This window comes from Alosa sapidissima, chromosome 9 (assembly GCF_018492685.1).
Source record: "Alosa sapidissima isolate fAloSap1 chromosome 9, fAloSap1.pri, whole genome shotgun sequence".
Taxonomy (NCBI): domain Eukaryota; kingdom Metazoa; phylum Chordata; class Actinopteri; order Clupeiformes; family Clupeidae; genus Alosa; species Alosa sapidissima.
Window position 1 is genome coordinate 20,756,959 of NC_055965.1, and position 20,000 is coordinate 20,776,958.

The 20,000-nt window shown below is 45.6% G+C and overlaps 2 protein-coding genes across 5 annotated transcripts in view; one reads left to right on the plus strand and one right to left on the minus strand.

Moving 5' to 3' along the window:
- Positions 1-20,000, plus strand: part of LOC121718034 (general transcription factor 3C polypeptide 1) — a 38,052-nt gene that overhangs the window by 16,539 nt on the left and 1,513 nt on the right. The window contains exons 24-39 of one of the 2 annotated variants that reach the window (XM_042102783.1): positions 51-187; positions 339-481; positions 697-778; positions 897-1,006; positions 1,125-1,184; positions 1,377-1,470; positions 1,774-1,946; positions 2,360-2,601; positions 3,237-3,543; positions 3,700-3,771; positions 4,165-4,352; positions 4,583-4,866; positions 5,197-6,148; positions 6,488-6,521; positions 8,158-8,350; positions 8,919-9,287. In XM_042102783.1, the coding sequence (XP_041958717.1) occupies positions 51-187; positions 339-481; positions 697-778; positions 897-1,006; positions 1,125-1,184; positions 1,377-1,470; positions 1,774-1,946; positions 2,360-2,601; positions 3,237-3,543; positions 3,700-3,771; positions 4,165-4,352; positions 4,583-4,866; positions 5,197-6,148; positions 6,488-6,521; positions 8,158-8,350; positions 8,919-9,254 (3,407 nt within the window). In that variant the 3' untranslated portion in view covers positions 9,255-9,287. Of the gene's footprint in view, positions 1-50; positions 188-338; positions 482-696; positions 779-896; positions 1,007-1,124; positions 1,185-1,376; positions 1,471-1,773; positions 1,947-2,359; positions 2,602-3,236; positions 3,544-3,699; positions 3,772-4,164; positions 4,353-4,582; positions 4,867-5,196; positions 6,149-6,487; positions 6,522-8,157; positions 8,351-8,918; positions 9,530-20,000 lie in introns of those variants that run through there. The other variant, XM_042102782.1, reaches the window with a different exon arrangement.
- Positions 9,591-20,000, minus strand: part of LOC121718052 (SEC14-like protein 5) — a 26,009-nt gene continuing 15,599 nt past the window's right edge. For all 3 annotated transcript variants that reach the window (XM_042102869.1, XM_042102867.1, XM_042102868.1), the window contains 8 exons: positions 18,123-18,401; positions 17,825-17,895; positions 17,006-17,177; positions 15,996-16,130; positions 14,935-15,072; positions 14,322-14,561; positions 13,557-13,735; positions 9,591-13,220 (listed from right to left, as the gene is read on the minus strand). In XM_042102869.1, coding sequence (XP_041958803.1) covers positions 13,115-13,220; positions 13,557-13,735; positions 14,322-14,561; positions 14,935-15,072; positions 15,996-16,130; positions 17,006-17,177; positions 17,825-17,895; positions 18,123-18,401 — 1,320 coding nt within the window. In that variant the 3' untranslated portion in view covers positions 9,591-13,114. The remainder of the gene's footprint in view (positions 13,221-13,556; positions 13,736-14,321; positions 14,562-14,934; positions 15,073-15,995; positions 16,131-17,005; positions 17,178-17,824; positions 17,896-18,122; positions 18,402-20,000) is intronic.

Sequence of the window (20,000 nt, forward strand, 5' to 3'; positions counted from 1 at the left end):
CTCTCTCTCTTTCTTTCTCTCTGTCTTTCTTTCTCTCTCTGTCTCCGTAGCGATGGTGCGTCAGTTCCTGGACAAGACGGACCGTGATGCGCTGCTGAGGATGACCCGTAAGCGCGTGGCCTGGAGTCAGCAGGAGGACAGTCTGCTCATGCTCTGTAGAGTGGCCTGCCACTTCCTCAACCGCAAGGTGTGTGTGTGTGTGTGTGTGTGTGTGTGTGTGTGTGTAAGCCTGTGGCCTGGAGTCAACAGCTGTGTGTTTGTGAGTCTAATCATCTCTCTCTCTCTCTCTCTCTCTCTCTCTCTCTCTCTCTCTCTCTCTCTCTCTCTCTCTCTCGTAGATCAAGAAGGCGTTTGTGCCATGGCAGGTGGTGAGGGATCTGTTGCACGCTGAGTTTGAGGCATCTCTGGATAAGACCTCTCACGCAGTGGGCCGACGCGCACGCTACATCATGAAGAACCCACAGACCTACCTCAACTTCAAGTGAGCTCAGTCACACACACACACACACACACACACACACGCTACGGCATACTCATGCTACATCATGAAGAACCCGCAGACCTACCTCAAGTGAGCTCAGTCACACACACGCACACACACACACACACATTCATAAGCACCATTACCCCAAGTGACTTAAAATCTATTTGTTTGTTATGTAATTGTTTGCTTATTTTGGGTTTGTTTGTGTGTAGGATCTGTCTGGCTGAGGTGTATCAGGACAAACTTCTCGTGGCCGAGTTCAACAACAGAACGGGGGACTATAACAACCCACAGGTGTGTGCGTGTGTGTGTGTGTGTGTGCGTGTGTTTCTCGCAGGTTGGGCTTGATGTGTTGTACAGCTCTTTACAATTGTCTCCTGTGTGTGTGTGTGTGTGTGTGTGTGTGCTGCAGGTGTGCACTGAGGAATTTAAGGAGTTTGTGGCAGTGTTAAGGAGGAAGTTCAGCAAAGCACCTGGGTGCAGGATTGAAATCCCAGACACAAAGCAGGAGCTCTTCCAAAGGTGAACACACAGACACAGACCTTTTTTAGTCCATTTTTATTTTGGCAGAAGTGCCACAATCATTGTTCTCTATCTGTTTTGGCATGTTTGTAAGTGATCAACTTTTCACCCCACTCAGGTTTAAGGTGTATGCCATTGGGGATGACTGCCCCACGGACTCCAAGGATGTGCTTAAAAGGTACACGCCTGTGTGTGTGTGTGTGTGTGTGTGTGTTTGTGTACATGGGTATTTGTGAAATTCAGATCACATCAAATGATGCTTTATTGGTATGAATGAATAAAGTTGTTGTTGCCAAAGCCACAGGTGTGACATATTAGTATTTTAGATGTGCACGTACACAGTGGATAATTTGCATGTGTGATTTTGCAGTGAAGAGGACATCCATTCTCTCGTCCTGAATAACCTGATTCAGAGCACACTGGCGGTGTCTAACCATCAAGTGAAGACCAGGCTGTCTTTCCAGGTAATACACGCACACACACACACACACACACACATTGTGTTTCGGAAGTTAACTTTCTGTTATATATGTTTCTCAAATCTCTTCTTTTCAAATCTGTTAAAGGATCTTTCTTGCATAATGTTTACTCAAATAAAACTCCTTTCTTTCTTTCTTTCTTTCTTTCTTTCTTTCTTTCTTTCTTTCTTTCTTTCTTTCTTTCTTTCTCTCTGTCTCTCTCTCTCTCTGTCTCTCTCTCTCTCTCTCTCTCTCTCTCTCTCTCTCTCTCTCTCTCTCTCTCTTTGTCTTTCTCTCCCTCTCCCTCAGACATTCCACCTGTACAGCCGGTACAAGCACGAGGTCCTGTACGAGGCGTTCCTGAAGTGCCAACGGAACGGCCTGGTGAACCGCCGCAGGAATGAGCAGCGCTACGGTGTGAAGAAGGACCGCTCCCTCCCCATCATGCCCATGTCCTATCAGCTCTCGCAGAGCTACTACAAGTAAGACCCACCAACCAATCACGCGTCTCTGTAAAACCCACCAACCAATCGCGTGTCTCTGATTAAACTGCATTCACCAACCGTTAACGAATCACATCTCAGAACCGCCAGCAGTAAAAGCCAATGGCCAATCAACTGTCTCTGATCAGTAACACTTATACAACCATCAGTGTCCACTGACCACGTCTGTTTGAGAGCAGTTCATCCCTAAACTCTACTTAGACTCTGTCATCAGTTTGTATGTAGACCTGATGCCTAAAGCAAATTAGAAAAAGAAAATCTCACTTCGAAAGTCATTTAGATTGTTTAACATTATGGCAGGGAACCTTTTATGTACTATACTCAGGAAGTATAGTACAGTATTGTGTCTCTGTGTGGATTTGATTGAATGCTAATCCCCCCCCCCCCTTTAGAGTATTCACATGGCGCTTCCCTGCCGCCATGTTCACTGAGGGCTATGACCACTTGGAGAAACTAATCGAGGCCGGAGGGGTGGACCAGCCGAGCGCTATCTACGTGCAGCCCAAAGAGAGCGAGCAAGAGAAGGAGAGGGCCGGAGTGGAGGAGGTGGCGGAGGTGAAGAAAAGAGCAGAGGAGGAGAAGGACAAAAAGACGGAGACGGAGATGGAGACTGAGACGGAGACGGAAGGCGCTGGTAGGACATCTGTCTGTGATGTGACCATGATACTGATCCATGTGTGACCCTTCAGTCATGTACAGTACTTCCATTATTCCATGACATATGTGATGTGTGTATGTCACGTATGGAATGGATATACTGCATTTTACATAATGTTTATAACCTCCAATAATATGTTTATATGTATTCCATGATGTGTGTATTCATCATCATGTCTGTAGCCTCTGATATATAGGACTGGTGATCAGAGGAGGTTTCGCTTCCATGCTGAAACATATTATATTATGTGTAATTATAATAGTATAATATATTAAATATTTTAAAATAAATATTGTTTATTTTTATTATTATTTTATTTTTAATTAATTAATATTATTATATTATTATTATTATTATTATTTATTCTATTCTATTGTCTATTTTCTATACTATTTATCTTGTTATTCGTCTGTAGTTATCATACTGCTCTCAGAACTGACTTGATGAATTTTTATTTAGATTAAAACTGTCAGTACAGTGTAGTGTTTAGAGTAGTAGTCGAGTGAATGGAATGAGCGGAATGGGACAGAACAGAACAAAACAGCAAAACTGCATTATTAAAAATAAAAAAAAAAAACATTATTTAACAGAGTTCAACTGAATTTCTCTAGACCCCCCTGCGGACACTCAGGAGAAGGCGCCCTCGGAGACCCCAGGAGAGGCGAGCTTGACCCCGGCGCCAGAGTCGGGGTCAGGGACACCTAAGCAGCCGCCTGCCGAAGCCCCTGGCCAGCTGGACGCGCTGTTGTCGGCAGAGAACCTGGAGGGCATGGTGCTGTTCCCGCTGGACGCACCAGGGGGCGCCTGCATGGCCTGTATGAGCCTCATCACGCTGGGCCTGCTCTCTGTGGACGTGTCCATCCCCGAGCAGATCGTGGTGGTAGACAGCAACATGCTGGATAGTGAGGTGGTCAAGAGGTAAAAATGCTGGGGCAGTGGCCACAGGCTCACACACACACACACACACACACACACACACACACATATATGTATACACACCCCCTTATATCTACACTTATATTTATATACACACACACACACACACGCTCATGGGTGTGCCCTCTCTCCTTGTAGGCTGGCCAAAGAGGTGGAGGAGGAGGATGAGCTGGATGAAGAGGAGGAAGCTGGTCAGACGTTGCCACTGAGGTGAGGTGACCAAACATGACCAAGGGGGACCAAACATGACCAAGGGTGACCAAACATGACCAAGGGGGACCAAACATGACCAAGGGGGACCAAACGGCATTGACTGACTTAAGTCAGTGAAGAGGTGGAAAAGTCAGGCTTCAAAAAGTAAAAGACCCACCATGCGTTGGTTGTACCTGTGCACTTAACACAGGTGAGCTCACCCATTAGTGGACTTTTCCACCTCAGGTGAATGGAAACCTTGCTGTGACATAAAACCACCCAATGTTTTTTTTTTTTTTAAATTGATGTCCTTTGTCGCTTTGGACAAAAATGTCTGCTAAGAACTATAAACATAAAGGTGTGTGTGTGTGTGTGTGTGTGTGTGTGTGTGTGTGTGTGTGTCCTCTACAGGAAGAGGGTTGAGGTGAAGGCGTCCCAGGCCTCCCACACTAACTACCTGCTGATGAGGGGCTACTGCATGCCAGGCGTCCTCAGCAGCAGGCTGAAGGTCACCTCCGTGGACAGCGTAGTGGTCAACGCCTGCACCGTCCACGTACGGCTCCGGAAAACGCCTGCACACACACTCTTCAAGGAGAGGGGTGAGCACACATACACACACACACACACACACACACACACTCACTCCCACCCAAGGGCATAACAAAGAAAGCGACAGAAACTCTTTAAGTTCCACTCTCTTTCTCTCTGTATATATATATATATCTTCCCCTCTTTTTTTCTCTTTTTCTCTCTTTCTCCATCTTTCTCTCTCTCTCTCTCTCTCTCACTCTCTGTCTCTCTCTCTCTCTCTCTCTCTCTCTTTTTTCAGATTCGCCCATCCTGTCGGGCTTCCTGAAGTCAGGCTTGCGTGACGTCCCTGAGCGCTTCACCCGTGTGTTCCGCAAGGAGGGTTCGGCCGCGCTGGCGCTGTCCCGGCGCTTGGAGACCGAGCTGGGCTACGGCCCCGCCGACGTGAGCGCCGCCCTGGAGGTGTGGTGGTACGTGGACGAGGCCCAGAGCTACGGCGTGGACCGCCGAGACCTGCTCAGCCACTTCAGCCACATGGTGCAGCCGGAAGAGGAGCGCAAGGGAGGACTACAGCAGTACCTAGAGGTGAGGAGGGGGACTACAGCACTACAGCAGTACCTAGAGGTGAGGAGAGGGACTACAGCAGTACTTAGAGGTGAGGAGGGGGACTACAGCAGTACCTAGAGGTGAGGAGGGGGACTACAGCACTACAGCAGTACCTAGAGGTGAGGAGGGGGACTACAGCACTACAGCAGTACCTAGAGGTGAGGAGGGGGACTACAGCAGTACCTAGAGATGAGGGGGGGGGGCTACAGGTGTACATAGAGGTGAGGGTGGGGGGTGCAGACCTCCCATTCCCCTCTCTATCTCTCCTCCCTCCTTACCTCTTTTTACCCCCCCCCCCCGCCCCGCTAGGACCTGGTGTCACTGCAGGAGCTGGTGGAGGCGGGTGGATGTGCGGTGCGCCTGGTGTCGCGGCGTCTGGCGCGCCCCTGGCTGCTGCACTCGGTGTGCGTGCTGCCCCAGCCCGGCCAGGCGTCCGCCCACGCGCTCCACGCCCTGCGAGCCCTGCGCCTGCCCGAGTGGCGCCAGCAGCAGCGGCAGATCGAGCGCGACAAGGAGCGCCAGCGCCTCCGGGAGAAGGAGCAGAAGCAGCACCAGCGACACCTCCTCCGCAAGAGGGCCCTGGAGGAGCAGGAAGAGGAGCAGGAGAAGGAGAAGGATGGAGATGAAGATGGAGGAGGAGGAGGAGTAGGGGCAGAGGAGCCGCTGGTGAAGGAGAAGGGTGAAGATGAAGATGGAGGAGGAGGAGGAGGAGTAGGGGCAGAGGAGCAGCTGGTGAAGGAGAAGGATGGAGATGGAGGAGGAGGAGGAGGAGGAGGAGTAGGGGCAGAGGAGCCGCTGGTGAAGGAGAAGGATGGAGATAAAGATGGAGGAGGAGGAGGAGTAGGGGCAGAGGAGCCGCTGGTGAAGGAGAAGGATGGAGATGGAGGAGGAGAAGGAGGAGGAGGAGTAGGGGCAGAGGAGCAGCTGGTGAAGGAGAAGGGTGGAGGAGGAGCAGGCGGGAAGGAGATGGAGGAGGCGCTTGGGGAGGGTAGCGGGGGAGAGAGGAGGAGCAGGAAAGCGGAGGAGGAGAAAGTAGGTCCGCCACCGAGGAAGAGGATGGCAAAAGAGACGGGGGTGAAGATCAGCTGGTTGAAGGCCCTAGGGATGGAGGCGAGCGCTGGCGTCTCTATGGAAACGGAGATGCTGGAGGATGCTGGGAAAAGGGAAGGAGGTGGTGAGCAGGAGAAGGCGGCGGAGGTGGGAACTACGGATGGTGCATCATCAACGAGCGTCGGCGACAAACAACAGACAGAGCTTGAAGGTGTGTGTTTGTGTGGGGTGTATTGTTGCTTAGTTTGATTGTTTTATTTTGCATATCTTGCAACATTCAAACATCAATTTATAACAATTTAAGTTTAAGTAAAATTTAAGGTGATTCAGATATTTTGATGAGAGATTGCCTTTATTTTCGACAAACATGTATGACGATCAGATAGACATTTCAGTATGCAGGTTATGATGATGATGATGATAATGATGACACTTGTACTTACTTATTTTGTGTGTGTGTGTGTTTGTGTATTTATTCATATTGTGTGTGTTTATTTGTTCCGTGTGCGTGTTAATTTACTCTGTGTATGTTTATTTGTCTTGTGTCCAGATGCTGCTGGCTGTCTGTCCCCTTCAGATGAACAGTAAGTGTCCCTGGTTCTCCTTGTTTGTCAGTTGGTCAGATGACTGGGGAATTTTTAGGCTTATTTATATTTGGGAATTTTTTGTATGTATGTGTGTGTGTGGGGGGGGTGTATCTGTATGTTTCCTATATGTTTAATGTGTGTATCTCTACGCCTTGACCATCTGAATTTCCCCTCTTCGGGATAATGACGTTGACTTTGATGACAGTTCCCCAAGTATAATACAGTATTACTCTTTAATTCCACTCTAATACTAATATAATATTACTCTTTAATTCCACTCTAATATAATATTACTCTTTAATTCCACTCTAATACAGTATTACTCTTTAATTCCACTCTAATACTAATATAATATTACTCTTTAATTCCACTCTAATATAATATTACTCTTTAATTCCACTCTAATATAATATTACTCTTTAATTCCACTCTAATATAATATTACTCTTTAATTCCACTCTAATACAGTATTACTCTTTAATTCCACTCTAATATAATATTACTCTTTAATTCCACTCTAATATAATATTACTCTTTAATTCCACTCTAATACAGTATTACTCTTTAATTCCACTCTAATACTAATATAATATTACTCTTTAATTCCACTCTAATATAATATTACTCTTTAATTCCACTCTAATATAATATTACTCTTTAATTCCACTCTAATACAGTATTACTCTTTAATTCCACTCTAATATAATATTACTCTTTAATTCCACTCTAATACAGTATTACTCTTTAATTCCACTCTAATACTAATATAATATTACTCTTTAATTCCACTCTAATATAATATTACTCTTTAATTCCACTCTAATATAATATTACTCTTTAATTCCACTCTAATACAGTATTACTCTTTAATTCCACTCTAATATAATATTACTCTTTAATTCCACTCTAATATAATATTACTCTTTAATTCCACTCTAATATAATATTACTCTTTAATTCCACTCTAATACAGTATTACTCTTTAATTCCACTCTAATACTAATATAATATTACTCTTTAATTCCACTCTAATATAATATTACTCTTTAATTCCACTCTAATATAATATTACTCTTTAATTCCACTCTAATACAGTATTACTCTTTAATTCCACTCTAATATAATATTACTCTTTAATTCCACTCTAATATAATATTACTCTTTAATTCCACTCTAATACAGTATTACTCTTTAATTCCACTCTAATACTAATATAATATTACTCTTTAATTCCACTCTAATACAGTATTACTCTTTAATTCCACTCTAATATAATATTACTCTTTAATTCCACTCTAATACAATATTACTCTTTAATTCCACTCTAATACAGTATTACTCTTTAATTCCACTCTAATACAGTATTACTCTTTAATTCCACTCTAATTACTCTTTCATCATCTTCCCTCTGCCCTTGTCCTCCTTTCACTCTATTCTTTCTCTTATTCTTTTCTCTCTCTCTCTCTTTCTCTCTCATTTACTTCCTAACTCTATCCCTCTCTCCTCCCTCACACTGTCTTTCCCTCCCTCACTCTCTCCCCATCTACCGCTCTCTCTCTCTCCCTCTCTCTCTCTCTCTCATCTAATCCCTCTCTCTCTCTCTCTCTCTCTCTCTCTCTCCTCCCTCCATCAGGTCCATTGACCACATCAGCTTCCTGAGTCGCCCGTGGCGTGCGGTGGACGGCTCGGTGAACCGCTCGGTGTGTAAGGGCCTGCTGGAGGGGCTACTGCACCACGTCATGAGCCGGCCCGGCATCACCGAGCCCCAGCTCATCCAGCACTACACGCGCGTGCTGCAGCCCGTCACCGTCATCGACCTCATGCAGGTGAGACACTTACACACACACACACACACACACACACACAATCCAGCACTACACACGCGTGCTGCAGCCTGTCACCGTCATCGACCTCATGCAGGTGAGACACACACACACACACACACACAGAGCTCATCCAGCACTACACACGCGTACTGCAGCCCGTCACCATCATCGACCTCATGCAGGTGAGACGCGCGCGCGCGCACACACACACACACACACACACACACACACACACACACACACACACACACACACACACACACACACACTCACACACAGAGCTCATCCACCACTACACACGCGTGCTCCAGCCAGTCGCAGTCACTGACTTCATGCAGGTGAGACACACACACACACACACACACACACACACACACACACACACACACACACACACACACACTCACACTCACTCACAGAGCTCATCCACCACTACAGACGCGTGCTCCAGCCAGTCGCAGTCACTGACTTCATGCAGGTGACACGCACGCACGCAGGGCTCATCCAGCACCATCTTGTCGCCACGGTAACAGTACTAATAGCTCTCTCCTCCCTCCCCGTGTCCCAGACGCTGGTGGAGCTAGGTTGTGTCCAGAGGCGCTACCTGCTCCCGGCAAGTCGCGCCTCGCTCTTCTCTGCCCCGCGGTACGCGGAGGTGTGCGGGGAGGAGGTGGCGGCGTGCGTGGGCTACACGCCGTTCTACGAGCCCACGGTGGAGGCCGGGCTCCTGATGTCCAAGGCCTTCCCCCACGAGAAGAACTGGAACCACTGGTCAGCCATGCAGAACCAGTACCTCAAGCAGCAGCCGAAACCCCAGGAGGGAGGGGGCGCCACTGTGGCCGAGGGTGAGGGTGAGGGTGTGGCCGAGGGTGAGGGTGAGGGTGTGGCCGAGGGTGAGGCCTAGGGTGGCCGTGTGTGTGTGTGTGTGTGTGTGTGTGTGGCTTCACCTAGGGTGGCCGAGGGTGTGTGTGTGGCTTCATGCAGGCCAAAGCCCACAGCTGTGATCGGAATTAGTTCTGCAAAGTGTGCAGTACTTAAAGGAGAGAGAGAGAGAGAGACGGAGACCTATTCTCTTTCTCCCTCAAGCTGAATGTAATATTTGTAACATATTTGTGAAACGTTCTGTTCTGTTCTTCTTTTATTTGTTGGTTGCGAAACTAATAAAATGTTTGAAATGTTTTTAAGATGTCCATGTGATGAAATTGTTTGTCAACAAAAAGGGAAAGAACAGACACAAGCACATGGTAATAGATTTTAATGTGTTATGGAAAAGCATACAGTACATCTAGATTTTTTAAAATCAAATGTGATGTTATAATTTAGTCACATTTTACACCAGAATGGTGTCTCACTGTCTTGCTGTACATCAGTGTGCAGGTGGTGCAAAAAAAAAAAAAAACATTCTTGAAACATTCACACTGTCATTCTAGACTGTTGTTTACCGCCTATTGGTAACAACTCTGCTGAAAGTCACTACTCCTTCAGAACAGAGAAGAAAAGCTCCACAACCCCTTTCACAAAGGTTAAATAACCTTCCTTGTAGGTAGAGTTGCTGTCAAATGTGCTTTTTTTTTGTTGAGCCCTCTTGTCAATTTTGATGTGTTTTGTTTTTTAGTCAAGTAAGTTAGATCCCTAGTGCCAGAAAGCTAATGCTAGTCACCATAGCCGCACTACTGTACATGAAAATACTCAGTTTCAATCACTTCAGACTCAACTTTGCATTTGACCTCTTAATTTGGATCTCAATCTAAGGCAGACAAGTATTGTACTAGTGCTACCCCACCTCAAAAGAGATGACCACTGGCGCCCTTTATCATCTCATTTGAGGTGGGGTAGCACTAGCACAATACTTAGTCAGTCAGGTGGTCAGAGCTATTTGAGGTTACCTTAGTATGTGTGTAGCATACAGTACTAAGGGTAAGCAGAACATACACTACATTTCACGTTTTTTATCCAAAGCGACACATATATCAATTATATTACAAGGGCAAATGTCCCCGCAGCATCTTGGGGTTAATTGCCTTGCCTTGGTCAAGGCAAGGGGCACAACAATGGAAGCCGGGAATTGAACCCACAACTTTTCAGGCTACTAGCATGCTAGCCCAGCTCCTTAACCACTACACTATCGCTGCTCCTATGGAGCTGTCGTCAGTATTGCTTTTAAAATGCAATTAATAGCCCTTTAGGTTTAATGATATTGTTCTCAAGTGCTTTCTTTGCAATTCAGACAGACTTTGTAGTTTTGATTTGATTTGATTCATTGAGTATTATAGGTGTAGGTATGTACATACATACTGCACTGGACTATCTAGATTCTAGCGTATGGCTTTCATTCCCTGAAGGTTTGACACAGTTCCCTGTGGACAGAGAAGAAGTTTAGGATCAGAAAGTACCTCCAATGTGCTCCATATATGCTGGATGTGGTGGGATTTTGGTGGATTCGCCCTTTAGGCCTGAACAGGCCCAGAACAAGCTACTGTTTCAGAGCATTTCTTTCACTTATCCAGTGCCATTAGCCAAGTGATTTCAGTGAGCAACTGACTGCTACCCAAGACTATTTTTCTCAGCCAAGTGGTTACACATAGTAGTTTCACATACTTGGCCTCAAACTGTGATAATAAACCGAACCCGTTGATTGACACCAAAGATAGAGCATCTCTACCAATTATCTGGCAGTAGGCTAGGCTACTTTTCTGAATCCTAGTTCCAGCTCTGTCCACAGGCTGTTGCTAGGCTACGTAGAGCAAGCATTTATCATGCTGTTTGAACCTGCACTTTTGCAGTTCCATGCTTAGGTATACATTTCTTTCTGTTTCTACTGTGGAGAGAAGGACCTAGCATTTTACATTCTCTGGGTTCTTAAGGCTACATCTTCTAAGTATGCTGTGCTTATTGAGCTGTAAAGACAAAACATGACCTTAGCCAATGTGTCAACAAACAAGGCTGGGAAGGACGCTGAAAACAGTACATGGTTTTGCTGAAAAGCTAAGACAGGCAATGAGTTTTTAACTGCAAACTCCTAAACAAGGTGTACACACTGCCATTTCTATGGGACCCAAGGTCTGTACAATTAGTAAAAATGTTTCCAAACATGGTTTAAGATGTATTTGGTAACACTTTACGTAAATCTAGTATTCATAGCACATTACAAACATACATCCCAGGTTCAGAAAGTAAACGTTCAGCCATGTATTCCTTCTTCCTGTGCACTTAACACTAATTAGCTATAACCTACTTGGTTTACTAAATGGTTGGATCAACTATTGTCAGGACTTTTACTTTCTGAACACAAGAAGTATTCCTCTGCAAACAAATTTGTAAAGGCTTATAAAGCATTCATAATGCCTTGTAACAGCTTACAAACATTTATAAACATATTTAGAATGATTTACAGATAGCCTAGCGTGTAGCGGTGGCAGTTCTGTGAGGTACTGTGAGTTTACAGCTTGATATTTGACGCCTGACCTAAAGACACAGCCGTGTCTCACATGCATGAGCTAGGCCTACTTACTTACAACACCACACTTTGGGACGCAGTGGAGACTTTTGTAACGGAAGCAAACTGCCATTAGCCAAGTGCTAGTTGCGCGTGTAAATCCTCACACCCCTAACCTTAAGAACGCTTCTAACCGCTGAGTTGGAAGCCTGGGCTTTTAGCTCAGTGGTTAGAGCGTTCAACTCTCAAGCCGGTGTGTGTTGAGGTGGCGGGTTCGAGGGCCGTGAGTGGTGGACGAATTACGACCTCGGTTACACTTTGCATGATACAATCTGTAACTTTGCAAGCAGTCCAACAGTGGACCAGAAGTGGTATGTCACCAGCAACAAACCCCCCTGATATGAATCTGATTTCGCTATCTGGGTGTAGTTCCCTATCACCACATTACAAAAACAAAACAACAAAAAACAAATTGTGGCTAAAATTGAATATGATCACCATAACCAATATAGATCACCTTTTCTTAAAAAGGAATTCCATAGAATCCCTGTTGCAGTTGTGAGCCATTTGTCATGTAGTCTGTCTCTGGAGTCTGCGTCAGGAATGGAGGTTGGGTCTTTTTTATAGTGGTCTACCACCAACCAGCAAACAAGCTAGTCCTGTTATGTATTGAGGGCTACAGTAGGTTCATCATGTTTCCTCTTCTGGTTTAAGTGCAAATTATTGTCAGTGGCAAATGACAGATGCTAAAGTTATGCTGCATGTTTAGAAAAACAAGACTGATTCACATCACCCTTCCACGACTGTGCAGCTAGAAGATACATTTGCTGCAGAAGATGAGGTAAGATATGTGTGGACTTCTTTCAGTTTTTGCTCCTAAATCTCTGGTGTGTTAATCCTTGTGAACATTTGTTCGTACAATCCCTGGACATCACATAAAGTGACATTTAGCCCTTAAGGTTGAGACATGTCTGAGTGTGTGGTGCTTGCTTGTGTGTGTGTGTGTGTGTGTGTGTCTGTGTCTGTGTCTGTGTGTGTGTGTGTGTGTGTGTGTGAGTGTGTGTGCATGCGTGTGTGTGTGATGTATGTATGTATATGTATGTATGTGAACATGCAGTTAACATGTATGTTGATTGCATTAGATTGTATGTGGATCGTACGCACATCATGTTGTCTTTGTGTGTTGCATTGAGTAATCGTATGTCTATTTCTGTGTGTACACAAGGACATATATGCATGTAATTGTGTGTGTGTGACTTTGTGTGCATGCATGTGTGTGTGTGACTGGATGTGTGAGTGCATGTGTATTACTGTGTGTGTGTGTGTGATTATCTGGATATGAGTGAGCTTCCCTGTGATTGGTTGGAGGAGGTAGTGCCGACACTGAGCTGTGAGAATCTGCTGTGGCACGACTCCAAACTGCTCATGGAGCCTCTGAAACACACACAGACACACACACGCGCACACACACACAAAAACACACAAACACACAAATTACACAGAAATTCATAAACACACATTACATAGAAACACACACACACATACATTACACATAAACACACACCCACACACACACAAACACACATTACACAGAAATACAAAATCACACACACACACACATGGTCTGCAATTAAACTGCTTTGATGAAACTAGAGACCTGAAACCAAAGGCTTCCTTCAGCAAGGCCATTGTCTCTCTCCTAAATGTCATGTGATCTCTCTCTCTCTCTCTCTCTCTCTCTCTCTCTCTCTCTCTCTCTCTCTCTCTCACCTGAAGTCATGTGAGGCGAGCACCTCGGTGTAGTACAGGACCTTACACCTGGGTGTGGAGCCCTGCAGAGAGGCCAGCACGTCGTCCACCCGAGAGAGGGAGGGGCCAGAGCTGGGGGCGTGGCCTGTGGCCTTCCACTGCAGGATGTAGATACCAGGCCACCGGGTGATGTGAGACCCCTGAGAGAGAGAGAGGGAGAGAGAGAAAGAAAGAAAGAGAGAGAGATGGGTTACACTTTACTTGACAGTATCAACATAAAAGTGACATGACACTGTCATGAACATGTCATAAACAAGTCATAAACGTTTATGACCTAACGCTTCTGTTATTAAGTGACATTCGGTTTTTGTCATAAAAAGTTAGGATTAGGTTTAGAGTTAGAGTTAGAGTTAGGATTAGGGTTAGGTTTAGGTTTTATGATTAAGGTTAGGGTTCATGTGTCATGACAGTGTCATGTCACTCTTATGTCGATACTGTCAAGTAAAGTGTTACCGAGAGATGCCTCATATCATATTATATCATACATCATATTATATTCTTACATATCTTGTTCTATACATTCTTCTGTATGATTGTTTTGGCAAGGCAAGAGAGATAGAGAGAGACAGAGAGAGTGAGAAAGAGAGAGAGAGAGAAGGATATGCTTGTGTGTGTGTGTGTGTCTGTTTTGTGATATATGTGGTGTTTGTGTGTATGTATATGTCTGTGTGTGTTTGTGTGTGTGTGCCTCTGTGTGTTTGTGTAGGTGTGCGCGAGTGTCTTCACCTGGATGCTCTCTCCCTCGCGGCAGGTGAGCGGAGACTCCACCATGCTGTAGTCCACCCCCAGTGTCCAGCTCCTGTCAATCAACTGCATGTTATTTACGACAGGCGCCGATCCGGACGTCTCTCTCTTCACCGGCTGAGGGGTCCTTTTGGAGTGGAAGATGTTGAAGACCACGTCCCCCTTCAGGATGTCAAAGTCCCACGTGATCACTGATGAGCCCTCCACAATCTCAATCATGATCTGAAACATCATCCAGTCATCCGTTACCATTACAAAGAGCATAGAACAGTTAGCAGAACATTTTGAGTACTTTTAAGCATTTTTAAACACACTTAACAAACATGACTTAACGATTCTTACATGAGAAAAGTTCCATTGACTGATATATTGACATCGATTGATACATTGTCATTAATCAACGTATCTCTAGAGTCCTGAGAAAAGAAGTTTAAAACTCTCCTTCGGTTCCTTTGTAATGAGAATCAACCAATATGGGCACTTATAAAGGAACAGCCTGATTATTTTGTGCATGCCACCATGGATAACGATCACCATCCGCACTCCTCTTCAAAATCAGTTAGAATGACTCTGATTGGTGATTGGGGATAATGACCTCATGTGGTGCCCCTTTAAAGACTTGTGCTGATTGGTAGATGGTGTCGGCCCACAGGCGTATGTGGTCGGGGTTGTCCAAGTCCTCCTCGGTTTGGTAGTAGGACTTCGGCACCTGACCCCCCTCGGATACATGGCACTGCAACAACAAAACTGACATTTATCCATGCTTATTACACGGCTCTTCCCAATGCATATAGAACGCTCCATTGACTTGAATGGGATTTCCCAAAGTTATAGCAGTCATTACTTTCGACTAAAGGACCTCTGAAAAAAAATAATGACCGCTGCCAATGGGAACAGAGTTTGTGCTTCTAATTCAGGTCTTTCATATCACTCCGCAACTACTAGAAGTTCATTCAAAAGTGAAAAGCAGATGGTTGATCAGCTGTGTTCTAAAGAATATATTACATACAAAACTCATTTATTAATGCTTATTACACTTAAATAATGTCTATTACATACAAAACTACCATTTATCCATGCTTATTCCACTTAACATACAAAACTCTGAGTTGAATGCACAGGCAGAATGAAATACATGGCAGGACTTGCTAACTGTTGAGATGCAGGCAACATGGTTACATAGTGTTTTGTTTTTAATAATATTAAATGTTGCAATGTTTCCACTGGACAGACTGTGGGAATGTTGGTGCTTTACTGAACATTCCTGAACATAATGGCCTCTGGCCCCACCTGCTGGTTCATGTGCACACTGAGAAGCTGGTGATGTGGGCAGTGAGTTAGCCTACATCTTTGTGTTTAGCCCCTTTTCCCCCCCTGAATAAAAGACCAATAAATAATTTACAAAATAGAGTTGATGTCCTATAAATAGCAATGCAAAAATGAGAATTCTTTAATCCCTTGTGGTATTTACATTATACAACTGATAACTTTCCTGATAACTCTTATTCTAAATATTCAATTCAACCTCAAGTAAAAAAAAAATCCTGTTGGATTCCTATAGGATTTTGGTTACAAAATATTATCTCTATTGGAACCCCATAGGATTTTGTACTTCTCTACTGAACTGTAAAAAGCACCAGTGAGATTCTTCCCTACCAGGCAGTCTCCGCCCAGGAAGTCGGGGATGATCTCCTGGTCGATGTAGTCCACCAGTCCGCCGGGGCCCTGGTAGTTATTCCCACTGTAGACCAGGAACTTCTGACGCGTGTTCTCGTTGATGAACGGACTCACCTGTGAGGAGATAGAGGGTGCTTGTTTGGATTTTTTTGCTCTTATTTAAATACTCCTTTCACTATTTGTAAAAAGTAATCCCAATTTAAATATGACAGAGAGGCAATTGCGGTATAACGAATAAATGCAATTAATGGAAATGTGAACTTATATTCTAACACATTTCTACTGGCACAACTGCCACCTTCATCTCAAGCCTTTTTGTAATTGAATCAATTTATTTAAAGTGTTTTTAAGTGGTGTAAGTAACTTCAATGGTCAGATGCTATGAGGTCAATATTAATATATCAGTCAGTATTAAATTTTTTATGTGTTTTAATTCATTTCAATAATGGTATACATCCATTTCCTGCTGCCCCTCCTATTTGCCCCTCCTATCTGCCCCTGCCCCTATCTGCCCCTCCCTGCTCCTGCCCCTATCTGCCCCTCCTATTTGCCCCTCCTATCTGCCCCTCCTATCTGCCCCTATCTGCCCCTCCCTGCTCCTGCCCCTATCTGCCCCTCCTATCTGCCCCTCCTATCTGCCCCTCCTATCTGCCCCTATCTGCCCCTCCTATCTGCCCCTCCCTGCTCCTGCCCCTATCTGCCCCTATCTGCCCCTCCTATCTGCCCCTCCCTGCTCCTGCCCCTATCTGCCCCTCCTATCTGCCCCTCCTATCTGCCCCTCCTATCTGCCCCTCCCTGCCCCTCCTATCTGCCCCTCCCTGCCCCTATCTGCCCCTCCCTGCTCCTGCCCCTATCTGCCCCTCCCTGCTCCTGCCCCTCCCTGCCCCTCCTATTTGCCCCTCCTATCTGCCCCTGCCCCTATCTGCCCCTCCTATCTGCCCCTCCTATCTGCCCCTATCTGCCCCTATCTGCCCCTCCCAGGTACGGACCAGCGTCCAGAGGACGGGGAAGACGCGCGGCGCCTGGACGATCAGCAGCCTGCCCAGCGTCTCGGGGTAGTTGGCCTCCACCACCTCGATGATGCGCAGCAGCGTCTTCACGCCCGGACGCCACAGGTGGCGCATGTTCAGGCCCTCTAGGTCCACCAGGCACGTCCACGACCTGCACAGGTGAGGCAATCACCAACAGGTGAGGCAACCACCAACAGGTGAGGCAACCTCCAAGAGGTGAGGCAATCACCAACAGGTGAGGCAACCTCCAACAGGTGAGGCAATCACCAACAGGTGAGGCAACCTCCAACAGGTGAGGCAACCTCCAAGAGGTGAGGCAATCACCAACAGGTGAGGCAACCTCCAACAGGTGAGGCAATCACCAACAGGTGAGGCAACCACCAACAGGTGAGGCAACCTCCAAGAGGTGAGGCAATCACCAACAGGTGAGGCAACCACCAACAGGTGAGGCAACCAAGATGGTAAGGCCATCTGTGATGTGATTTTTAAGATTCACTGTTTTTCCATATATATTTTTCCAGGAATTTCTGCTTACATTTTCACACAGATGTACTATTTTCTAAAACATATATTTTATCCATATTTTACAGAATTGACAGAGAAACAGTGTGTGTGTAGTAACTGCTTTACGTGTTGCATAAGAATATATAGTAGCCTAAGTCATATGCTTGTCAGAACAGGAGAATCAACACAAGGTGTCTTACTTTTTGAAGGTGCAAGCATAATGGGTGACTTTACACATGATGGGCTTTGGTAATGGTGGACAGCACATCTGGACACAAAGTCTGGCCTACTCACGAGATCGGTCTGCCAAATATGTTCGTGTTCTCCTCACACCTCTTCTGGCCCTCCTCATTGATGGACAGAACCTGTGGTGGGGGTTTACAACATTAAAACCAGCAGCCAGACATGTTTCCTAGCATTTGAAAATTAATGTGTGTCTGTCTGTCTGTCTGTGTGTGTGTGTGTGTGTGTGTGTGTGTGTGTGTGTGTATGTGAAAAGAAAACATTTGCCTAAACCTTTGTGTACACACAGTCCTTGCATGTCAGAGCAGTATGTACGTGTGTGTGTGTGTGTGCGTGTGTGTGTCCTTACATGTCGGAGCAGGGCCTCCTCGCCCAGTGCTTTGACCAGGCCCTTGGTGTCCATCTGGCCCAGTCTGAGGATATAGAGCGGCCGACCCTCGCGGTCATGGTGGTGCCACCCTCCGGCGTAGTACTCCACCAGGCAGCTAGAGGGCGTCCACGTCTCCAGGATGTAGTCTACCTGGAACTGCTTGCGCCAGGTGAGTGACTGGCAGAGCATGTCGCGTGCCTTCTCCAGGTGGAAGTCGCGGGCACGCAGGAAACGAAGGATGTGCTCATCCTTAGGGATCTGAGAAAGGGAGACGAGAGAGAGGCAGGAGAGAGAAGGAGGAGAGAGAGAGAGGGGGAGGGAGATGGTGACAGGCAGAGAAGTGGGAGAGAGAGAGAACAAAATAAAGATGATTGAGAGAGAAAAAGGAAAGAGAGAAGCAAGAGATAGAGAGAGAGAGAGAAAGAGAGAGAGGGAGAGGAAGAGAGAGAGATAGAGAGAGAAAGACAGAGAAACGAGAATCAATGAAGTCAAACATAGTGAGAAGAGAAAGAGAGGGTGAAAAGAGTGAGAGGAAGATAGATAGATAGAGAGAGAGGGTGAGAGATAGAGAGAGAGAGGGTGTGAGATAGAGAGGGTGAGAGATAGAGAGAGAGGGTGAGAGAGAGAGAGAGGGTGAGAGATAGAGAGAGAGGGTGAGAGAGAGAGAGAGAGGGTGAGAGAAAGAGAGGGTGAGAGATAGAGAGAGGGTGAGAGAAAGAGAGGGTGAGAGATATAGAGAGAGGGTGAGAGAGAGAGAGAGAGGGTGAGAGAAAGAGAGGGTGAGAGATAGAGAGAGAGGGTGAGAGAGAGAGAAAAACGAGAAACAAGAGCCGATGAAGGCAAAGAAGAGAAAGAGAGAGTGATGAAAGTGAGAGATGACAGATAGAAAGAATGAGAGATGACAGAGAGAAAGAATGAGAGATGACAGAGAGAAAGAATGAGAGATGACAGTTCATCTCAAATGTACATTATCACGACGGACATCTTCAGCCAGTCCCCAGTGCTTATAACACAATGCGCAGTGCAAACATTATTTGCCTTCCGAAATCATCTCAGAGTGATCAGGAAAAAGGCAAGACTTGGAGATCACAGCAGACAAGAGTCCCACGGCTGTTTGAGATGATTTCAAAGGGCAAATAAAATTTTAAGTCAATAGCAAAACAACCGATGCTGGTGGTGCATGCAACATGCTTTCCTCATGGAAGTCTACAGTATGCAGGCAGAGGAACCACAAGAACTATAGGAACTATAGGAACCACGGCTCTGCATCCAGTCAAACAGGACATAGAACAAGAACTAAGACTGCTCAGTATAATGGGCATTGTTAAGATACTATTTGTGAAGTGTGTGTGTGTGTGTGTGTGTTTGTGTGTTTTCACTGTTCACATATGAACATATGTCTGTGCTTGCGTATGCAATAATGAGGAAAGACAGAAAGAAAGAAAGATAGAAGGGAAAAAATAAAGGAAGTAAGAAAGAAAGATAGAAAGAAAGAAAAAAAGAAAGCCTATTATTTACAACATAAATCTTGCCATACTGGTGACGTCAAAAGGCAGGTGACAGGTGGCAATACTGCAGATGTATGCTTCAATAAAGGACACAGCTGAGACTGTCCACACACACATACACACAGGCAGGCACGCACACACGCACACTCACACACACATGTACACACACACGTATCCCACGGAGACCATGTGCCAGTGAGTGTATAAATATCTATCATTATATATATCCCTTTACAAATGCTGCTCAGCATTTTCTTGGCAGAGAGAAGAATCTGCTGGAAGAAGCACTTTAAGAAGACCACAATGATTAATCATCCAGGTGCCCACACCCCCACACACACACACACAC